At 36.2% G+C, this 24,623-nt stretch overlaps 1 protein-coding gene and 1 long non-coding RNA gene across 2 annotated transcripts in view; one reads left to right on the plus strand and one right to left on the minus strand.

Annotated features, from left to right (window-relative positions):
* LOC129425252 (uncharacterized) overlaps nt 1-15,416 on the plus strand; it is a 122,630-nt gene extending 107,214 nt beyond the window's left edge. Inside the window, exons 32-40 of the mRNA XM_073856644.1 lie at nt 2,795-3,106; nt 3,364-3,666; nt 4,018-4,299; nt 4,405-4,716; nt 12,520-12,831; nt 13,105-13,407; nt 13,737-14,018; nt 14,132-14,443; nt 14,747-15,416. Of these exons, the coding sequence (XP_073712745.1) occupies nt 2,795-3,106; nt 3,364-3,666; nt 4,018-4,299; nt 4,405-4,716; nt 12,520-12,831; nt 13,105-13,407; nt 13,737-14,018; nt 14,132-14,443; nt 14,747-14,928 (2,600 nt within the window). The 3' untranslated portion in view covers nt 14,929-15,416. The remainder of the gene's footprint in view (nt 1-2,794; nt 3,107-3,363; nt 3,667-4,017; nt 4,300-4,404; nt 4,717-12,519; nt 12,832-13,104; nt 13,408-13,736; nt 14,019-14,131; nt 14,444-14,746) is intronic.
* Nucleotides 7,474-10,193, minus strand: LOC141351063 (uncharacterized). The gene is made up of 3 exons (XR_012359219.1): nt 9,073-10,193; nt 8,873-8,945; nt 7,474-8,454 (listed from the first exon to the last, which is right to left on the minus strand). It is a non-coding gene; the product is annotated as an uncharacterized lncRNA (long non-coding RNA).
* Nucleotides 15,417-24,623: the final 9,207 nt, after the last annotated feature.

The raw sequence follows: 24,623 nt of genomic DNA on the forward strand, positions 1-24,623 counted from the left end.
CACCTGATTCAACTCAATAACCTCCTTCCAGAATGTTTGAAATGAGGAGCTCAGATGCAAAAGCCGCTAAATGCCACCTACATCAAATATGAGGTCATGATATTAACCAAATCCTCATGGCACGTGTTATATGTTCATCAAAGACTTGTGCTTCAAAACCATCTTATCCTGGCCTCAGGTCATTAAAAAATACAGATTTGTTGGCATAATTCATTAAGAGCCTGATAAAAAATGCTCATTTACAAGAAAACATGTCAGATGCACTTAGATGGTTTTGTATCTGGGGCCTCATTTATAAAAGTGCGACGTAGGAACTATCCTACATTTCATCTAAGACCATGATTGTACGTGTGATTCAGAGAAAAGGAGCGTACGCCTCTTTTCCAGATCTGTGGTTTATAAATCACAAATGATCTTGAAATTGTGCGCAGCTGAATGCTCTTAGAATTCCGCCTTGTAAACGCCCCTTATTTAATTCATTAGCATATAAATATTAAATTGTCAAAGGTCAAATTCTCTGACTGCTACAATGGCGAGTGTTAAGAAAACATCTTTGCTGTCGTTTGCTAAAGTTTTTAATATTTCTAAATTCTAACATGGAAACTTTATTGACATCACTCGAGTTAAGGCGATTATTAATGGACCTTTCAATTCACGGGTTTCATTTAAATATAGTTTTACACGTAAACATAATATTTGTTTCAGTTTGGCATGTGTCCTGTCTGCGGTGTAAAATTAAGATATTTTCAACTTTAAAATTCAAAGATCGTATCTTAAACTGTCAGAATATATTCCATATGGATTCATTTGGATTTACAGATGTTTAACATTAAAATCGATGCATGGGAATAATTTATATTATTTTTTGAAATACATATCACTCCTAAATGTCGCATGTCCCTTGTACATCAAGGCTTAACAATTTAGTTCCTTTCACGTCATTTTAATCATTAAATTCAATCGTTTTTACTTTCATTCAATAAAGCACATGTTCTGTAACATTTACATTACATGCTTTGTCCTTGTTGCATTAGTTTATTAGTTTATTACGATAATTCTGCACAGATTTCTGTAGTTCAAACAACTCTGAATTGTAGTTGAGAACATCACTGCGCACTATTAAAACATTGGTGGGTTTAATTTGGGCTCAGGCTCATATTTACAGTTAATGTGTCGGTCGGGTAAGGCACAGACACAATGTGCAAGGGTTCGGTTATGTTTTTGGGGCCCGATCTAAGCTCTTATACAGATGATGTTGATGCTGTAAAAGTTTCGAATATGCCTACCTGCAATACTGCAATATTGCCACAAGGAAACGTGCGTACGTCAAGTCGGAACCTGACGTGGAGGTAAGTACTTTTCCACGTCAAAGACGAATTTTATAAATCTCAGCGTTGGAGTGGATTTGAGCGTACGCACAGTCTAAGATTAAATCTAAAAAAAAACGCTTTATATATAAAATCTTCTGTGGAAGGTGCAGGACCATAAATAATACAATATTTGTTTGTCCAAATATTAAATTCTGTCTGAATTTCCTCTTCTTAGCTGGGTTACACATTTTTATGTTGTAAATTGATAGGAGCAAGGCTTCTTAACTTTGAATTTTGAAAGGGTGTGATATGTAAACAGCGAAATTTCAGTCGGTACAAATATGGTACAAATGTTAATATGTGATCATAATGGTATTGGCGGTATATAAATGTTAAATGTATCAGACATCCACCTAACGAGCGGCAAACCAAAATTAAATCTAGAATTGGCTTTTTATTCAGAAATAAAGCTTCTTTTACTTATGCTGCCAAACATACACTAGTAAAATGACTGTCCTACCAATACTAGATTTTGGGGATGTCATTTATAGAACTGCCTCTACATCTTTTGTGAAGGTTAGATGTGGTCTATAACAGTGCCATTCGTTTTGTTACCAATGCCTCTTTTAGTACCCATCATTGTGATTTAGATGCACTAGTGGGTTGGCCTTCTTTACATACTCGACGCCTGACCCACTGGTACCATTTTATATATAAATCAATTTTAAGCAAAACCCCTCTGTATTTGAACTCTCTTCTCACCAATGCATCATCCATTCGTAACCTGCGCTCTAGCAGGTATATTTCTCTAGTAATACCTAAAGTAAATACTTCTTCTGGCCGTAGCTCCTACCAGTTTGCAGCTCCATACGACTGGAATGAGTTACAAAAGACCATGAAACTTGAAAACACCATCTCTCCCACTTCTTTTAAAGTACAACTATTAGAGCTTTTGCCCATTTGTTGTACATGCTGACCTCCCTTTTTTATAATTTTATACTACATTTATCTTTGCTCTAGATCTTTTATTACAGATTAGGATATATTAATTGTTATATACTGTTATTTGAATTTATTCTCTAGAAAACTTGTACCTCATCTATTTCCTTGTGTATTTAATGTGTAATTTGTGTAATTTTTATGTGTAACTATTTGTCGTCTTGAACCTTGCTTTGTCTTGGCCAGGTCGCCGTTTCAACTAAGAACATGTTCACATGCTTACTTAATAAAGGTTAAATAAAAACATATATAATAAAGACATAAATGCTGTTGTAAGATGATTTCTGTGATTGTTTCAACATTAGAATATATCAAGTACATAATGGAAGATAATGGAAAAAATATTTTTTGTGAGCATTCAACATTTTGGTTTGTTTTATTTATTAACACATGCCCAAAAATGATTTTTTTACTAGTCTGTCATGATAGCACAATGTAAGAGTTTGGCATGGATTGAATTATAATGAAGTTGTCTTGTTTTTCAGGAGGTGATGTTAGACTGGTCAATGGTAATAATCGCTGCTCTGGTAGAGTTGAGGTCTTTCATGATGGTCGTTGGGGAACTGTGTGCGATGACTCTTGGGACATTAATGATGCTGCTGTGGTGTGCAGACAGTTGGGATGTGGAAAAGCTCTTAGTGCAAAGAGTATGGCTTTTTTTGCTCAGGGGAGTGACAAGATCTGGCTGGATAATGTTGCATGTTCTGGAAGGGAGAGCAGCATAAAACAGTGCAAACACAATGGACTTGGATCACATGACTGTGGACACCAAGAAGATGCTGGTGTTATATGTTCAGGTATGAGAATATTCATCCATTTAATTCTAAGTGCCCACACTTAACTCAGTGGATAGCCCAATAAAACAAACAGTTTTTTCTTTCATTTTAAAGTTTTAAAATGTTTCAATAAGATTCTCAGATACAGATACTTTTAAAGACTGAGTAAAAAGTTGCAAAAGTATACGAAATATACAAGAAATATGTTATATGCATCTTTGTAACCAATCAAATACATTTTAAGCTTGACACAAGTTTTCTTTCATCTCATACATCAGACTTGTTAAGATTGGTTAATGGCTCTGATTCCTGCTGTGGAAGAGTGGAGCTCCTTTACAACGGTCAATGGGGAACTGTGTGTGATGAGAGCTGGGACATAAGAGATGCTGATGTTGTGTGCAAACAATTAAACTGTGGCAGAGCCATCAGCGCCTCTCACAGTGCAGCATTTGGTCAGGGAAGTGAAGTGAGTTGGAAAAATCCTTTAAGATGTGTTGGAAATGAGACCACCTTTTTGAATTGCTTAGAAAAAAGTCAACGTAGCTGTGACCATAATACAGATGCTGGTGTTGTTTGTACAGGTAAGTCAAATAATTTGGGAGGGACTACAGTTAAATGACACTATTTTTGTACTCCAGTGAATATTTATCAGAGAAAAGAACAGTTTTACCACAGACATTGGCTATGAAAGCTTTTGAACATTCAATCGCCATCACTGCTTACACTTAGTAATTTGACTTTTTATGTTTGTTATCTTTGCCATAATATTAAATATAACTTATTTTGGACTTATGACTCAAATCTTAAAGTTACTGAAATTTTGCCTCTTGTGTCAACATTGCCTTGCTCTAGTATACTTCATCAGTGTGGAATCTAAATGTTACAAAATTCCTGAGATCTTTTTATGCTAAATAAAAACTCATATTTTGCAGGTGATCTCCAGACGCCCACACTTACCATTATGTCTCATTCAGTTGTGTCTCCTGGAGAAAACATTCAGTTTAGATGCACAACACCTAATCCAAGATGTCAGGAAAATGCTGAATTCCACCTGTTCAGAAGATCATCCACAATATCCTCTCAAACAAGTGTATCTAGTGTGACTTTCAGTCTGACTGCAGATGTCTCACATAAGGATCAGTACAGCTGTGATTACTCTTACAGGAATGACATCATCAAGTCTTCCAGGAGTAACACTATTGAAATCACTGTAGGTGAGTGTGTTCACAATGAATAGCTGCTTTTCTGCACTTGTCACAGATACTTGTAAATCATATATTAGTTCAAGATTGTCAACATGTCTTCCTCTTGTTTTCTAGTGAACCTCCAGAAGCCCAATATTTCTCTCAGTGGATTGTTTGACTTTGGTCATCAGGGTTCAGTGATCGCCAGAGGTCACAACTTCACTATTACTTGTTCATCTGAATCTCAGTATTCTGGAGGCTTCTTCTCTCTGTTCAGTGGATCAAACATCACCAGGAATGAACCAGCTGTCAATCACATAGCCGTCTTCATCTTTCCTGAGGCAGATTATTCACATGAGGGAAACTACAGTTGTGTTTATAAAGTGAATGTGTCCTCACGGAACTTCCATTCAGATGCATCTGACCTGCTGATCATCTCTATCATAGGTGAGTTATAGATGTTTGAACATTGTGTACTAACCAGTGGTGGACGAATTACACAAATCATGTACTTGAGTAAAAGTAAAGACACCCAGGGTAAAATATTACTCAAGTAAAAGTACTTGCTTAAAATTTTTACTTGAGTAAAAGTACAAAAGTATCTGCGTCAAAATGTACTTAAGTACAAAAGTACTGTGATTTATAATGGCCGTATTATTTTTGTCACAAAACTCAAACTATGAGAAAAAACTCTCTTGGCTCACCAATCTATTAATAGAAGGACATTAATTAATCAAACACTGATGTCTATTAAAATTATCATAAGCCTAAAACCTTAAAGCAAAAAAAAAAATCCTTTAGCATCAAATGAAATAAAAGGCTTTGAGAGCAATAAGTCTCATTTCAAGATTTATTTGTTAAATTATTTAACAGTTTAGGGGGCAGTTTCCCAGACAGGGATTAGACTAGTCCTAGACTAAAATAAATGAAAGAGCTGTCTAAACTGAAAACAGCTTGCACTTACATATCTTAAAATACATCAGTGCCCTTTGTTTTACTTCAAAATGCACACAGGTAACGTTTTTAGTAAGGCATGTTTGTTAAAACTAGTTATATTTCCTAATTAAACTAAGGCCTAGTCCTGGCTTAAGCTAATCCCTGTCCGGGAAACCACCCCTAAGTGTAGTAAAAACTTGAATTAAGCACAGGTTCACAGGAGTTTTCTTTTAGTAGCTGGAGGTTGATGGAGCCTCCTCACTTTCCAGGTTTCTTTTCCTTGATGATGTTACAGTAACATACCTTTTAATGTTGGCTACCATGCTTTCTCTGCAAAAGAAAAGATTCAAAACATAAATACACATCTAGAAATCAGTCTCCCTTGCTTTGACAAATACAATAAGCCTTACAAAGTATAATTTCAGAAACATTTCATATGCTTTAGCATGTCATATGTATATTGTAATACATAAATAAATGTTATTTTCAAAAGTTTTGCTTCCAAAATATATTAATACAATCTCAGTTAATAGGGAGCCCTCCAATACACCTGCCTGTTTAAGCATACACTGCATGGCTAGTCAAAATGTCATTTATATTTTACAACAGTGTTGATAGCGATTGATTGTCATTGCACAATAACACAGCACTGAGCTTCAAATACAATCAACTTAAGTGAAACAGCTATAACAGCTAACTATACGGCTAAAAATAGTTCAGCCTGCATGGCTAACTTGCTTAAAATTCTTTCATGATAACATTGTATATATTTCAACTACACAATGAAACAGTTTTCTGCAAGCTACTGTTAAGATTGCTCATTTAAAAATATAACCAGAATAAAAATGGCTTACCTCTACGCGTTTCCTTAGATTTGAAGGAGTGTTCTTGTTAAAAGAAATATCACAGTTTCAAGGCAGGCAGAGAAGACACAAAGGACTCGTTCTTTTATTCAAGGACTTTAAAAAACTTGCGTAAATAAGGCCATTGTTGTTGTGGCGGGTCAAGTTATTTCCTCCATTGTTGAATGCGGATTCACTCTCCAAACGATACGCTGGCTGCTGCACTCGCGTAGCTTACGTGAACCAGCGCGGCAACCAAAACAAGTTCAACGAAGCGCATGCTGTACCCTGATTGGTGGATTGACGTGTCACGCGTGCATATTATATTTTTTTGTGCAGCTTTAGTTTGCCCAGTTACGTTTTTTATCCACTGATAAATAAGAAGGAACGACTGAATTTTCAAAATGTAGTTGAGTAAAAAGTAAGATATTTGACTTTAAAATGTAGTAAAGTAAAAGTACAAGTCTCCCAAAATAAAAGTACTTGAGTAAAGTACAGATACGCGAAAAAACTACTTAAGTACAGTAACGAATTACATTTACTTCTTTACTGTCCACCACTGGTACTAACCAGGCTTGAAGCTTAAACTCTCCTGTAAACACATAACATCGAAACCAAGATTTAACGAGTGACAAAATGTTATTTGTTGATGTAAAATGTTATCTTATTGGTCAAAAATCCTGCAGTGTGTTTTGGCTGTGATATTGTTTCTGTGAGCTGCATCTTTTCATGTGAACAGACAAATTTCTTTCACTTGGTAACTTGTTGAATTGTGCCTGATAATGAAATTCTTGCCTATTGTTTTTACATATTAAGATTTTAGACATATTATTTTTACACATACTGATTTGACCTACTACACATACAATCTAAAAAAATGTTGCTTAATAGCACTAAAAGTGATAAACTGCACCAATAGAGAACCTGGGTAGAACCATATTGTGCTATGTTGAACCATAAAGGGGTGTTTACACCACAGCTTTAAATGCAGCTGAAAACGTCAGGTTGACATTTTTCAACTCGGCTATCAGCGCGGAAAAATATACTAGCTTCTGTCATTTATAAAAAGCACCACGCTTCCATTTGAAACCATTGAACACTTGTCATTCCTTAGCACCACTTATGGTTCTACAGAGATGCTATATAGGTGATTGGGAGCAGTGTTGGGGTAGTTACTCAAAAAATGTAATTAGTTACTAGTTACTAGTTACTTCTTTAAATTGTAATGAGATTACTTTACTAGTTACTGCATTTGAAAAGTAACTTCACTACTTATTACTTTACTTTCCTTTTTTTTTATTTACCACATAGATACATGGACATGGTTTAGGCGGGGTCGGCTTATGCATGGATTAAAGTTAAAAAAAATTCTTCTGACTGAAATTTTTTTCAGGCCAAGTCATATTCCTTTAACTAACACTCTACACTGTAAAAAATAATATGCCCCATCTACTCAATAAAATTGTGGCAACAGATTACAAGCAATATCATTAATTACATTCAACAAATCAAAATTGATTTAGATTTACTCTATAAACTCCTTAATATTTACATATTCAAAAAGCCAAACTGCAATTTGCAATTAAAATTTTTATTAAAATTTAAACAAAAATATTGTGTATACTAGACAAAGATCCAGCACTATACAATAAAAAATATTATGCCATATCTACTCAATAAAAGTGTGGCAACAGATTACAAGCAATATCATTAATTAAATTCCACAAATAAAAATTGTGTTAGAATCACTACATAAACTCCTTAATAGTAACCCATTCAAAAAGGTAATCTGCAATTTGCAATTAGAAATTAATTTAAATTTAAACAAAATATTGGGTATACAGGACAAAGACCTAGCACTATACAATAAATTCTATTAAATTATACTATTTTAATTTAACATCATCCATTAATATTTTTATAGTAATGAGTATTATATCTGATTTCAGAATGACAGACAAAGATGAATCAATTCTTATTTTATTGCAGTCAAAAGAACAGGAAAGCATCTCACTTTAATGATGTATTTGTAACAGTGTAAACTTCAAAAAGTATTTTACAGTCTTTAAAGAAAACCGTCCACATTTCCCGACGAAAGGTTCCATGTTTGTGTTCTGTTACATTGATTCACACCCAGAAAATCAGACAGCAGTTTAGACTTACTGTACTGTAATCAGTTTATAAGTTTTGAAGAATCCTGCTCCAAGAAAAGTTTCTGAAACACCTGAAAAGATGCATGGGATACTGGAGATTCAATGCATAGATCCAAGGATAAAGCATGCCCTGTGAACACCTTTAAGGCCTCAATAACAATTCCAGCATCCTTTGGGCTTCCACTCCTAGAAGATCCATTCTTTACAATTACAGCCATCACAAGCTGCTCAAGTCCCGCATCTTCATCTTTATCCTGCAACATTAAACAGCAAATATGTCTTAAAACCTTTATAAATGTATACAGCTTTAATATTGAAATAATCCACACATTAAACTTGTATATTAAAATGTTTTAAAGAAAACTGGAAGATATGTGCAATGGAGTTCATCTGAGTTTGTGGCTTATTAGGTATGTTTGAAATGTGCAATAATATTGAAAACTGATAAAAAAAATTCTCATTGGAATTACAAATAATATCAAAAAATGTTTGAAAAGATATATAATCTATATTTATAATTAGGGCAAATCTTTTCCCTACATTTTTTTTCTGTCACACGACAGTCACATATTTATTTGTTAGCCAAGTTACTCACATGTGTATATACATACACACATACACTATATACACAATATAATATGTACAATATATTCATTTAATAACATTCCTCACCTTTTGTTGTGAATAAAGTTCTCCCTCAGCAATGTTTCACGTTGCCTGCAGGAAGCTGCAGTACGTTACAGGCCTTCACGAACACACAATTTAGATAATAGGTCTCGAAATTAATAATAATAATAAAATGTTCAATTTACATTATGTAGAAAGCTTAAACATTTTAAAAAGACAACTTATACATTTAATATCTTACTCACCTTTTGTGGAATTAAATGAATAATGTTATATTTCCCCTCAGTAATGATACTGTACTCGCGGGAAAATTCAACACAGGGCGTCGCAATTGAGCACACAATTAATTTACATTGAAGAATAGTTTTATATTACCAATTTATTCGAATACTTTGTGGATATAGTTAACACAAAACTAAATAAACCGAAAAAGACCGCAGTAAAGTCACATTTATCTTTAAAACACGAACCAAGCGAGCGAGCGAACAGAATTTGTCATAATAGATACATACATATTACATAACTATGAGAGTTAGTGATAAGAGAACCCACCCATTCAGAGGAACAGTATGATTGGTCAGTTGTTCTGTCACTCAAAATGAGTTGCATCTGGACCACCAATCGCAGCATGCGAATCGACGAATGCATCCTAGATATGCGACCTCCTGGGTCCTAAAGCTGAAGTTACGTACAAACCCAGTTCATATTAATCCTTATTGTAATTAATATTTACAAATTACAAACAAATTATACAAAAAAACCCTGCTTATAGACTTATAAGACTAAAGATTGCCCGTTAAATTTACCCGAAATGAATTTTATCCACAGTTTAAACACTACATTGACGTCACAGCCAGCGGAGATTTTCAGAGACTGGCCGAGGTGAGGCGACGTTGACCGGTATATTTACGCGCGGAGCGCCGGCTGATTATCTGGAGCTCCCATCGCCACAAAACTCGAAGGAAATGTTTAAATAGGCGATATCTTTATGAACCTACTGCAGATTCTTGTTTAAAAAACATACATTCTCGACTGAAATGCTTTCAAAACTTTGAATGTTGGCACAATAACAGAAATATTTCCTAAATCCGTCTGCTCAGCACTCACGACCTGCAATACAACCCGGAATGGTTTTTAATTTAAAACAGCTGATTAATATTACGTTGGATTTATTCAGTATTCGCTACATGCGCAGATACACAATAAGAATAGCTAAATCCTTCACAAAAACAATAAGTTGTTTTTATTCCAGTCATTTTTAAAGAATTTTAACACAAAAAATAACAAACTACATGAAATTAATTTTATTAAATAAAGTTTACATATTCAATTTCATCAAATCTACAAGCCTGCAGAATGACTTTTTACAGTGTATGTAGGCGAGACCAATAGCATTTTAAGGGGAGCATTTTTTGCCATTAATTGCATATTAAAGTCTCCTGTGGCATAGGTAGCTGTAGTTTGCATGGCATTTTAGATTAAGGCGAAATAGCTAAATAACTCACTATATAAAAAGAAAACATGAATATCACCACCTTTAATTAATCTTCTATTAATTATTTATTAATTGTAAATGTACTAATTTTAGCATTTACTAATAATTTTTTGAAATCAGTTGAAGTTGAAACTGTTAACATTAGTTAATGCACCATGAACTACTGTCAATTACTGTAATGACATAAACAAGAATTAATTAATGCTTATATACTCTATATTTTTCATTGTTTGTTCATGGTATATAATGCATTTACATAAACGAATAATCCAGGGTCAGTTCTGTTCACACAACAGCTTACAGTCACAGCTCTAATACAGTAACGTTATGTATGAATATAAACCCTGAAACGATTATGTCGAGTTAAACTCGTGTACAATAGGCACACGATCTCTGTAACCATAGTGACAGTTGTAAATTGAATGACTGTACCTTTATCAAAAAAATATTATGTTACAATAGAGGGAGCGCTGATGTGCTATTTTATGCGCAATGTTTATGCTGTTTACTTTCTCCCAAGACCTAAATGGTCGTGTTTATATGAGGATACTTGCAAATACGGGATTTTTGACGGATATTTGTATTTAAGGCCAATAAAGTGGCAAAAATACAACACAAGCTCAATGAGAAGCGAATGCGCAACTTGCATACTCTTACACAGAAACACCGGGCGCATTTAGCACTGTTGTTTGTGTTTGAGTGGCTTAAAATCACTTGTTTTTAGACTGCAGTGCTTAAATATATGTACAAATGTTGTGACCACACGCAAATGCAACTGCAAGAACCGACAGGTGGATGACATCAAAGTCCCGCGAGAGCATTTCGGAAGCAGTTCTCTCTTATGATTCCTCGTCAATCGCTCTCACGGGATTTGGATGCCACCACAAGTTTACCTACGAGTTTAACAAACCCGTTGTATCAGCCACTGGTTAAATCAGCATAGCAGTCAAAAACGGGACACGGGTGATCACATACGGGAGAAATCATTTACCCTCAAAATACAGGACCACTAGTCATACTTTGCAAAGACACTTAAGGTACCTGGCTGTTCGGTTTTCTTATCCCACGAACTGAAAGGCTTGCCAATCTTCATCATTTCGCTAAGCCAAGTCAATCTCCAGTGGTCTTTTACACCTTTATCGATCTCCAAAACATTGAAACCTTCCTGCATTATCAGTTTGTCCATGTTAGCTGAAATAAAATGTTACCTCAGCTTAACGTGAAACAGACAGAAAACCCGGAGTGGATCCGTTGCGTAGTGAGTGATTACAGAACCCTTACAGTGGAGAGATGAACGTGATTTGGCTCCACTCCAGGCTTTGATCACGTCGTCTTTATGAAAAGTGAATTTAATAATTTTACAGTTGACGGAAATCCGCCTAGCGACGGAAAACTTTAATCCATGCACTGATGATGAGTGACTCCTTTAAATGACCGGTAACGTTAAGCAGGATCTTTCGCCACAAGTGTTGTATTTCCATGCTGGGCTTACAAATGCTCAGACAGGTTGCTCATCGCGTTGTCAGCAGTTGAAAGACACTTGTCGTCTGGGCATAGCGTGCATTTCACATGAATATTTTTGTCCTTTCGAGCAATAAGCTGAAAGTAATGGGAATATCGCCCCAGTGGCCGAAACCCACCGTCTTCATTTCCCGCTCCCCTTTGCACCAGCAGCTACGTCAAATCAATCTCTATGGCAACGGCACACGCATGCACGCACCACTTAAACAGACAGAACTTTACACACAGGCAAACACTGCTTGGGTAAGGCAGGAAAGCGCGTTCCTATAGTCTAGTAAAGTAGTGTAGTTACCAATATTATTAGTGTAATGCGTTACTTTACTTCGTTACCCAAAAAAGTAATATAATTACTGTAATCCGTTACTTTGTAACTCGTTACCCCCAACACTGATTGGGAGTGCTAAAAATGGCTCCATTATTATTACGAGCTTTTAGTATTATCTAGCACCATTATTTTAAGAGTGTACTGATTTGCCGATTTTGGATGCAGGGTTTAACTTGGTGCTGCTCAGACCAGCATGTGTACTGTATGACATCAAAGTATTGTAAGAGCAATTCGAGAACAGACTGGCTGCACTGTTTGATTTCTCAAATCACTTGCACGGTACCAATCGCGATAGCACAATGTAAGAGTTTGGCACGGATTGAATTATAATGAAGTTGTCTTGTTTTTCAGGAGGTGATGTTAGACTGGTCAATGGTAATAATCGCTGCTCTGGTAGAGTTGAGGTCTTTCATGATGGTCGTTGGGGAACTGTGTGTGATGACTCTTGGGACATTAATGATGCTGCTGTGGTGTGCAGACAGGTGGGATGTGGAAAAGCTCTTAATGCAAACAGTGAGGCTTCTTTTGGTCAGGGGAGTGACCCAATCTGGCTGGATAATGTTGAATGTTCTGGAAGTGAGAGCAGCATAATACAGTGCAATCACAATCCACTAGGATCACATAACTGTGGCCACAGTAATGATGCTGGTGTTATGTGTTCAGGTATGAGAATATTCATCCTTTAAATTCTAAGTGCCCACACTTTACTCAATGGATAGCCCAATAAAACAAACAAACAGTCTTTTCTTTCATTTTAAAGTTGTAAATGTTTTAAGGAAAACTGTACATAAGATTCTCAGATACAGATACTTTTAAAGACTGAATAAAAAGTTGCAAAAATATATGAAATATACAAGAAATATGTTATCTGCATCTCTTAAACCAATCAAATACATTTTAAGCTTGACACAAGTTTTCTTTCATCTCATACATCAGACTTGTTAAGATTGGTTAATGGCTCTGATTCCTGCTGTGGAAGAGTGGAGCTCCTTTCCAACGGCCAATGGGGAACTGTGTGTGATGAGAGCTGGGACATAACAGATGCTGATGTTGTGTGCAAACAATTAAACTGTGGCAGAGCCATCAGCGCCTCTCACAGCGCAGCATTTGGTCAGGGAAGTGGAGTGAGTTGGAAAAATCATTTAAGATGTGTTGGAACTGAGACCACCTTTTTGAATTGCTTAGAAAAAAGTCAACTTAGCTGTGATCATAATACAGATGCTGGTGTTGTTTGTACAGGTAAGTCAAATAATTTGGGAGGGACTACAGTTAAATGACACTATTTTTGTACTCCAGTGAATATTTATCAGAGAAAAGAACAGTTTTACCACAGACATTCAATTGCCATTACTGCTTACACTTAGTAATTTGACTTTTTCTGTTTGTTATCTTTGCCATAATTATTAAATTTAACTTATTTTGGACTTATGACTCAAACCTTAAAGTTACTTAAATTTTGCCTCTTGTGTCAACATTGCCTTGCCCTAGTATACTTCATCAGTGTGGAATCTAAATGTTACAAAATTCCTGAGAGCTTTTCATGCTAAATAAAAACTTATATTTTGCAGGTGATCTGCAGATGCCCACACTTACCATTATGTCTCATTCAGTTGTGTCTCCTGGAGAAAATATTCAATTCAGATGCACAACACCTAATCGAAGATGTCATGTAAATGCTGAATTCCACCTGTTCAGAAGATCATCCACAATATCCTCTGAAACAAGTGTATCTAGTGTGACTTTCAGTCTGACTGTAGACGTCTCACATCAGAATCAGTACAGCTGTGATTACTCTTACAGGAATGATACCATTAAGTCTTCCAGGAGTAACACTATTGAAATCACTGTAGGTGAGTGTGTTCACAATGAATTGCTGCTTTTCTGCATTCCTGCACTTGTCACAGTTATTTGTAAATCATATATTAGTTCAAGATTGTCAACATGTCTTCCTCTTGTGTTCTAGTGAACCTGCAGAAGCCCAATATTTCTCTCAGTGGATTATTTGACTTTGGTCCTCAGGGTTCAGTGATCACCAGAGGTCACAACTTCACTATTACTTGTTCATCTGAATCTCAGTATTCTGGAGGCTTCTTCTCTCTGTTCAGTGGATCAAACATCACCAGGAATGAACCAGCTGTCAATCACTCAGCCGTCTTCATCTTTCCTGAGGCAGATTATTCACATGAGGGAAACTACAGTTGTGTTTATAAAGTGAATGTGTCCTCACGTACCTTCCATTCAGATGCGTCTGACCTGCTGATCATCTCTATCAGAGGTGAGTTATAGATGTTTGAACATTGTGTACTAACCAGACTTGAAGCTTAAGCTGTCCTATAAACACATAACATCGAAACCAAGATTTAACGAGTGACAAAATTTTATTTATTGATGTAAAATGTTATCTTATTGGTTAAAAATCCTGCAGTGTGTTTTGGCTGTGTTATTGTTTCTCTGAGCGACATATTTTCATGTGAACAGGCAGATTTCTTTTGTAACTTGTTGCATTTTGCCTGATAAAATTAAGCACAAGATTAACTGCTGGTAAAGAAAGAATAACTTGAAAATGTCTCTCTTTCAGCCTCTTTGCTTCCTGTCATTGGTGCCGGTGTGTCAGCTGTACTTCTTATCTTCTCTGCTCTTGTTATCATCTTCATAGTGAAGAGAAGACAAAAGCAGAACAACGTGGAGATTCATAAAAAGTGCTTATTTGAGAAAGGTGATATTGTGATGCATTTGTTACCGAGATCAGACCTACAGTAGGGGATATCTGAGCTGGCAGCAAAGGACACACAGGCAGTGAAGCACTGTGTATCTGTGAAATAATAAAGAGACAGACAAAATGAGAGTCGTTCCCTTGGTGCATCAGTTTACTTCTTAGATCATCAAACTTTAGTAACTGTAAACATTTCTTGAGTTACATACAAAAATAACTTCAGCTGCACATAACTGATATATGACTCACACATGTACACAAGTTATATGGATACATACACACCTGTATTCCCTAACCTGTTTTCACATAAAGGCAATATATGATTTATACATATTATGTATAAAGAAGAGTGCAGAAAATAATAATAAAGATTCACATAAATGTCACTCTTGTTACTCACATAACTGGAAAGATGATGTGTGTCACTTAAACAGACAGAATGCATAAACCAATAATACATCTAAAATCCTAACACCATTTTATCCTCATTGACTCGTATCACTTATTAAGCATGTGCACAAAAGCAGTCAAAATGGCGAATGAATTGTTGCAACAGATATACTTAACTACTCAATTAAAACACAAAAATAACAGGCAACCTCGGCTTGCCAATGCACTTAAACATCACAACAATGCTGTATAACTTAATACTTTTGAATGCATTTGCTAAACAATAAATCGTTTGCATTTGTGACCATCTAGTTAATTCAATTCGTATAAAACACATTAGAACATGAAAAAGATACTCAAAACACTTTACAAATACGTTCTTAAACCTTCCTATCATCATACAAGCAATCAGAGGAATGTTTAAAGTGCATAATATTTTACCTGTGAAATAATAAAGAGACAGACAAAATGAGTGTCGTTCCCTTGGTGCATCCAGAGAGAGGGAGTTACTTCAACTTTTTTACAGGGTTTTTTTACAGCAATCGTGGATCATGGAGCAGCTCAAAAGCTCCCGGAAGTTACTGTCAGCTTCATAGAGTTACAGTAGAACAGACCGACAATTATGAGTTTTTAAGTGGTAACGTTTAAATAATAATATTGTAATAATAATAATAATAATAATAATAATAATAATAATAATATATTGTTTATTAAATTAGTAGATTTAAGGGATATTACTCTATAAAAGTTTAGGATGGATAAAATTAGCATCCCACATGACCGTGAGCAGCCTATAATTAGAAATTCAGTTCTCTTAATGCCTTGCATCTTAATCCATTGTTGTGTAGTTCAGATAAACGATATTAAACGCAAGATGGATGAATATAGTTGATGAGTTTAAACTTTATGAGGCAGTTTCCCGGACAGGGATTAGCTTAATCCAGGACTAGGCCTTAGTTTAATTAGGAAATATAATTCGTTTTAACAAACATGCCTTACTAAAAACATTACCTGTGTGCATTTTGAGGCAAAGCAAAGGGCAATGATGTATTTTAAGACATGTAAGTGCAAGTTTTTTTCAGTTTGGACAGCTCTTAAAAATGTTTTAGTCTAGGACTAGTCTAATCCCTGTCCGGGAAACCGCCCCTATGTGTATATTTAAAGAGCCAGTAAGATGACAATTTTAAGCATCCTATCACTATTTATAAGTCCCGGACAACAGGTTTAAATGCATGCAAGGTCAAAAAACACTGTAATTTTCTCAAAATATAAATTTAAAATTACCCCACAAATAAAGTGGGTACTACCATCTTTCATATCCAAACGTCTAAATCCCTCCGTTAAAAATTTATTTTAACCACTGATTCTTCACAGCCAGACACGTTTAGAATATCCCTCCTTGAAAAAGTCTCCTTTGGTAGTGAAAACAACAAAAGCTGAAAACAGCGTGAGCTGATGTTTACACTCACACACTAGCTAGCTGCGGGCGGGTCATAGTTTTCGTTTCTCCCGCAGGCAAGGCTGTAGGCGGAGATTAGTATCTCATGTGACGTGGATAAGTTTGTGTGACGTGGATAATGTCAGGAAGAAGACTCACTCCCTATATCGACTCGTTTCAGCGATTCAGAGTCGACTCCCTGCTTTAGAAGCCAATAACTTTATTAATCGTGCACTTTTTGGTTCAACTACTTTACACGTTGTTTACATTGATAGACAGCTACACGACACACTGCAATAAAGGTTAGTTTCGATTTTGGATCTGTGTGGCTCTTTAAGCATAAATATATGAGTGTTCTAGACTTTATAATTCTGTAGACTATTACCTGTCTGTGTTATTCTTTAGCTGAATTGAATTTTGGATTGATGACAAAGAAGTTGATGGGCCTGAGTCAGACTAAAAAAACTAAGTTAAAAAAATTTAAAATGGGAAAGCAGATGGACACAGTGTTCATGTTAGCAGCAAATTCTGATTTAGTCTTAGTCTTTTGAATAACACACCACTTAGTTTTAGTCTTATTTAAGTCATCTGAAATCTTTTAGTCAAGTTAGTATCTTAGTCTAGTTTTAGTTGGCGAAATATCATAAGAGTTTTAGTCTTAGTCTAGTCTTAAGTTTTTTAGTCTTTTATGGAATGGTATTAACGTTTGAATATGCAATGCATACACAGATTTAATGGTTGTTATAGAAAACACGTGTACGTGGTCCCTGAAAATGATATGCATTCTCCCTAAATGACATGCACACACAGACACACACGTGCGCGCAGACACACAGACAGAGACACACACATGCACTTAAAATAGGGGTTCAATGGTATTTCAAGTATTCTGACTTATTAACACAGTTATAGAGTTGTTTCCTCATGCTAAACGTAGGCAAAGTGTGAAAAAAGCAGTTGGGCGTGCAGAGGTGGAAAGAGTACTAAAATATTGTACTCAAGTAAAAGTAAAGTTACTTTAATAATATTTTACTTAAGTAAAAGTAAAGTTACTGGTCTAAAAACCTACTTAAAGCTCCACTGTGTACTTCTTTTAGTTAATTCTTAGCAAAAACCCATGTTTTCTTTCAAAAGTATGTGCTCATTCATGTGTAATTACTTCCACTCCACTAATCAAAGTATTCTCGTAAGTGTAGAATCTGCTATTTAAAATACATACCGCCGTATCGCTCTCTGGCTGAATCCATGTTGTGCCTCCATCTTTGAAATACATTCGCCGACAAGGGACATTCCTGAAATTCAAGCTCCGCCTTTCGCGCTTTCAGACTACACTCACGCTGGTTGCACGGAGGTTGCATGTGTAGGCGGTATACGTCATCAAGACAGACTTATTTCAGAATATTAACAATTATAAAGCTGACAATTATTCTAAGTTAATTGTAAATTGATGTAATATGCTTATGACTTGCGAATGTAATGCTCAGTTAATTTAAATAAACCAGGCTTGATGACGTATGCAGCCTGCGACCTGCGTAGACTGAATCCTTCGGCCGCACGCCGTGTTACCTGCGATCTAATGCTTTGATTTGAAAGCCTGTTGAAGACATATTCTCGAGGACATTAAAACAAGTCGCCAAGGAAGCGAAACGGGGATTTTAAACAACAACGCGACAGGAAAAACATCAAGACCAAATTCAATATTGGAGTTAGTTTTCCAAGATGGGGCTCAATGGACACTGAAGTTGCTAAGTTACTTTATATCTTCACCACAGGTAATTCAGCATATTCGTTTACATCTATACAGTCTATGTTGTAAACTTGAAGTTTTATAGTTCCTTGGCTAACTATAGCATGGTTATGGAGTTAGTGTAAACACGCATGTGGTTTTGTGTGCTCGAACCGCCACACGCCGTCTCTCCGCCCATTTATGTAATCTGAGGTACAGAGATAAATGTTTTTCATATTTTCTGACCTCTAGCACAAACACACGGTGACAGCGCTATTTTTAGCCTTTCATTGATAAAACGCCGCTGATCTGCGCGTCGTTCGTTTCATTTTACAAGCGTGTGAAAGTTGTGCAGTCTTATTTCACCAATATCAGAGAAAGCTCTTACATATACACGGACATGTAACGTATACTAAAAACATAAGCATAGGACTCTGACATATTAGTTTCGCGTCTATTTAAACCTGTGATTACTCCAGCTCATGATTAAATGACAGGAGAGGGTCTCGTCCACAGACCATCTCCTCAGTAATCTGGAAAGAAGCGGTCGAAAATGGGCAAAAAGAGACGGATATAAACACCATGTGTAAACGTAATGTGTCTCTCTCGTCCACTTGTGATCTGATCGACGAAAACACATCTAAATACCAAGTGTAACAGCCCCTGTGATATTTTTCCTCGCGTGGATGAAAAAGGAGTGTCTAAGCTACGTTTATGGTTGTTTTTTGTATGTGATTTTAAGCGGACATATCATGACAATCAGACTTTTTACATGTTTAACATAAATCTGTGTGCTTTGACGGATCACACGATTGCAAATTGTTCATTTTTTTCATTGCTTTAGCTTTAGCTACTGGAAGCCATGTTAACCTTGACATGACAGGGCCACCGTACTAGTTAAAACGCATTCCGAATGGTGGGGGCTTGAGCGTTATAATCAGTTGGTTGTCATATAGATTTTTACCGCTAGATGGGAGTAGATCCTACACAGTGGGGCTTTAAAAAAAGTAAAAAGTAAATAATTTTAACTTTACTCAGTATAAAAGTTAAGTTTTTACGGGGGGGTGGAGGATTCTAGTTTGGTTAAAAAACGACAAGGGAATATACATCTCAAACTAGTTATTTTTAATTGTAGGAACATCTTTACAATTAAAGTGCAATAACAAAAAGTTAATTAAAAAAAAGCTTTTTTAAACTAAGAAACATTTATGGGATTGTTTTATGATTTTACATGTGAGTTATGCATTTTTGAAAGTGGTCAGCAGCTAGAAAATACAATCACTATAGTAAGGTTGTAATTGATGTATTGCTGGTAACATACATTATTTTATTAAACTATTTATAGTTTAAATGAGCATAGAATGAGATGAGTGCCATGGCTATATACTTTTGACACGTTTATTGTCTTCTAGCCTCCCTAACCTGGGTACCTGATGTCAGACCTTTATTATCTCTCTCGGTCGCTTAAATATGACCAGGGGTTTCTAGTCAGGAGGCCAAAACTGATATTAAAACTTTGTCGGACACTTTTTGGTACAAGCATACAACCTATCCAGTATTAATATTTAACCCCTCAACATGTGTTCTAGCCAGGTTGTCAGCTTAGTAAATGTTTTTTTTTGACCATTTTAACATTATATTCTTAAAAGTGGTAAAAGCGGATCCCCCCCCAAAGTGCTTCCATTTTCTATGTCCTACTGTAATTTTGGGCAAATGTGCAATATAATCCAATTTATGTGCAAGCATGATCATTAAAAAATAATAATCAATAAATACCACAAGAGTACCACACCACATTGGGCACTGTTGTGTCAGCCTAGCTGTGATTTGGCATGAGGCAGCAGATCCAGAGAAGGTGATCACAGCAGAGTCAACAGTCTGAACCAAACTTTCTAATCATGAATGGTAAATGGTAAATGGACTGCATTTATATAGCGCTTTTAACAGACCTATGGCCATCCAAAGCGCTTTACAATTAGCCTCACATTCACTCACACATTCATACACCGACGGCGGTGTCAGCCATGCAAGGCACCAGCCAGCTCGTCGGGAGCAGCTGGGGTTAGGTGTCTTGCTCAAGGACACCTCGACACTTGGTCCAGTGGAGCCTGGGATTGAACCACCAACCTTCCGGTTTGTAGACAACCTACATGAACCACTAGGCCACTGCCGCCCGATGATGATGAAAAAGTGGCAACGGCAGCTGGGATTGATGATTAATGTTGCCCACATACGGGCTGCACATGAAGAACAGTTTGTCTGCAAACCAGGGCTTTGAACAGGTTTTTATCCAATTGGTTCGTTCCGAACAGAAGCAGTATTTTAATGTTTCCGGTTTTCGGTTCTACCCTAAAACTGACGTTCCTGAACCGGTTAGAGCAAAAAAAAAATGAAGTTCATGAACAGGTTAATAACGTTCCATGTCAGCTTTGGGACATACAAATAAGTATGCTGATCATTAGGACATTAACCCTCTGGGGTCCGACCATTTTGGGAAACTCTCAGAGGTTCTGACATGCTCTTACATTTGGTCTTTTTTCAGTTGCTTTAAACATATTAATGGCAAGTGTCTCATACCACTGCGTTCAGCACAAACTGGGCTAAAATATTATATGAGCTACATGTATGTACTTGTTTGTATTTTTGAGAGAAAAATGTTTATGCGTGGTTTTTAAAAAAGCTAAATTTTTAAGTCACTGATATAAGTCCACAAAACCCATACTAAACATGTTTTAACAAGACTTTTCTAAACAGAATCTAATCGTCAAGAGTTTTCTCATTAAAATGATGTGAAAATCATTTTGCTTACTCATTCATATAAACCAATATACTGATTTAGAAATTGTAAGACAGTTTTTGTTTAGAGGGGCCGTATGCGAGAAAGGATTGATTTACAGCTAGCAAACAAAGGCTCGCATAATGAGCTGCATAATGAGGCAGGAATGTTGGGAACTACAGTAAAGAATGTGAGGACAAATGTATACATATTTGTTTGAGGTTTATTAAGAAGTTAACAATATAATAAAAATAGAGATGAAGGTCAGTAGGACATTTTCAGTTTATTTAGAAACAAACTCAATTCAAAAACTTAACTTGTATAAGAAACTGATAAACAACAGAGCTGGTCATATGTCATTGGCTAATGTTACCATATAACTTTATGTCCAAAAAGTGTTTTTCCACTTCATAGTTTCTGTACTGATGAGAGGGATGCAGACCTGTAAGAGAGTTATGGACAGCTGTTAGCATAAATTGTCCACAGAAATACCCTTACATATCGTCGCTGTCCGATGAAACTCACGTATGTTCATTTTGCCGATTTTGAGATTTTTCGACAGATTGAATGTCCAGGTTCATTTCCATATACAGTATGCGTCACATACCTAAATAGCCAATGAAAACTTGTGAAATCATGTCATTTGATTTTCACGTACCCGTTTGGTTTGGTGTCAAAGCTGTCAATCACGCCGCATATCTTCCGCCTGTGAAGCATCTCGCCGGTCTCGTAAAGTTTCATCGAAGCTCAGCACTGGATATAGCCGAATAAACATGACAATGACTTTCCTTCGAGGTAAACGTTTCCCCCGGACGCCAGACTAACATCTATGAGTTACTTAATTACGGTAGGACTGTGCAAACAAAGTATCTGTCTAGCATTGGTGTTATACGCTGGGGATTTCCCCACCACTTTGTGAAAGCATTTGGTTAAAATGTTCTGAAAAATCAAGCGATGCTTAAGACTGGTTTTGTGGTCCAGGGTCACATATGTTGTGTTGTATGCTGATGGTGTGTTTTCTTGTACATATGTAATGAAATTCATTGTAATCATTTATTAAACGAGCTGCTGTTGTGGTGCTTTGGCATTGTTCGGTTGAGCTGGTGTTGCAGGGACTTTGTCAGTGTATTGATTCATTGTCCCTTCATAGCTTGCAAGAGACATTTAATACACTTATAATTAATATTAAATAAAGTAAGCGTATTTAACGAAGACGTAGGCTATTTAATAAACTGAGCGTATTCATCTGTCAATACGAAACGCGACTTGGCCATTCTAATTAATGATCGGAAGAACGCGTATCGATCACAGTTACTGTAAAATATGCACGCATGTCCATTTAAACTCAATTTTGGTCAAATGTGGATTATATCATTACACTGGCAAGAATATGGTTACATGTAAATATGCCGTACCAAGTATGACAACGCTACATTCAACTGCTTTTGATATACGGTGTTTTTTTCACTTCCTGAAAAGTTACCGTTTTGGACATACGTGAGTTTCATCAGGCAGCGACGATATATAACTGATGGGTAAATATCACTGATAGTACATTCATATAAACTATCATGTACACAAACTAAATTCAGAACATCTCAGATAAACATCTGCAGTGATTAGTTATATAAAAAGCTGTTTTCAGATGCCCATCCCCTTATCGTCTAACTTCTGTTTTAAACGCGTATGAACTTTAAAAACACATTGCATATGGCGGCCATGTGCGCGGGCTCGTGTCTCCGTGAAACTCATAAAAACGGTGTCACGTGTAAAGCGCAATGTATGGAATTGCCTTGCATGTAAACAATATGGAATCATTTTACAGCAAATCCCGCAGTGCAGCATTACTCAAAGTTGCCATGAAGGATACGAAAGTGAATAACTGTGTCTAACACTGTACAACATGTAACAGATATCCGCCATTACGGGAGGTCACGCGTACTCGTTTGTAAATAAGCATGTAAACATGGAATCATATTACAGCACACACTTAAAAGATACAGCAGTGCAGGCTTACTGAAAGTTGCCATGAAGGATATAAGTGAATAACTGTGTTTAACATTGTACAGCATACAACAGTGAAATCCACCATTACGTGAGATCGCGTCCTCGTTTGTAAACAATGCAAAACTTTTTCAATCCGAAGCGTGCCGTCTGCTGATGCTTACTGTGCGTAGGCTGAACTGCACAAGCCATGAGCATATTACATGATAGCAAATATAAATAATATAAATTAACTGTTACTTACTTCCAATATCCTCCTCCAGTGCGTCCTCCATTGTTCTTCTTAGGTAACGATAAAGATAAATGCTTCCTCAATGTCCAGACATAAATGAAGATCTTCCTCACGTGTGTATGTATAAAGTTTAAAATCCAGACATGCGGTAAAGTCTTTAAATCTGAACTAAAATCAAACTTTACTTTTTAATGTTCGAGCTGCTCTTCATTACCATGTATTACTACTAACTAGTTACTAACCCCTAAGCCCAAAGAAGTGAGAGAGCAGTTATGTTAGGATAGAATTATTAACTATAGTGATGTGTCAATTAAATATAGTATGTGTTACAACCTGGTTCATTAATGAAGTCCAATAGCACCATAGACCACCATCTACAGTTCTACATTTCGGCTTGACATTAAAGTTTTATAACTTGTGCATCATTGCACTGTCTCTCCCTACAAGCTTTAAACTTGGCTTGACTCATTCCCATAGATAGGGGTACTGATAGATAGAACTTTTGGGATACTATGTTATGTTTCCAAGCTGATATTCACTTTGAAAACTGGTTCTCTTTAGGCGGCGATTGTTTTTTTTCATGTCTAGTTCTGTTTTCTCTTACATGTACAATAAATGTTCATTCTGACACTTCAGCAGGCACCCCATGAGTTTTGCTTTCATTTGATACCATTTTTATGTATATGGGCCTTGTGGTTGTGGAGATTTTAACATTTATTGTTGGATTGTCGAGTTGAGCTGGAAACCAAAAAAATTGTCCTGAAATCGCTGGCACAAGTAAAAAAAATAATAATTCAGCTTGACAACCACCCTAATCTCTTACCTATAGGTGTCTTCTAACAAAAAAAATAGGGTGACAGCTTGTACCAAAACATGTCCGCAAAAGTCTTAACGGAAGCCCTTTTCAGAATTGGCCCCCTGACTATTCTTTCATAAGATTTGAACTGAGGCGGGTCTGCATAAGCGCGCACCTGTCTCGTCTGTCTCCATGGTTCATTTTGCGCGTTCTCCCGCCCATCAATAATCCATTGCGGGTCTTTATTACCTTGCTTTTTAAAATATTTTTTTACTCAGTAACAGATATGATTTAAAATGTAGCGAAGTACAATACTTTAAACAAAACATACTTAAGTAAAAGTTAAAGTACAGATTTTAAAACTACTCAAAAAAGTAAAA

Source organism: Misgurnus anguillicaudatus, chromosome 19, assembly GCF_027580225.2.
Source record: "Misgurnus anguillicaudatus chromosome 19, ASM2758022v2, whole genome shotgun sequence".
NCBI classification, from domain to species: domain Eukaryota; kingdom Metazoa; phylum Chordata; class Actinopteri; order Cypriniformes; family Cobitidae; genus Misgurnus; species Misgurnus anguillicaudatus.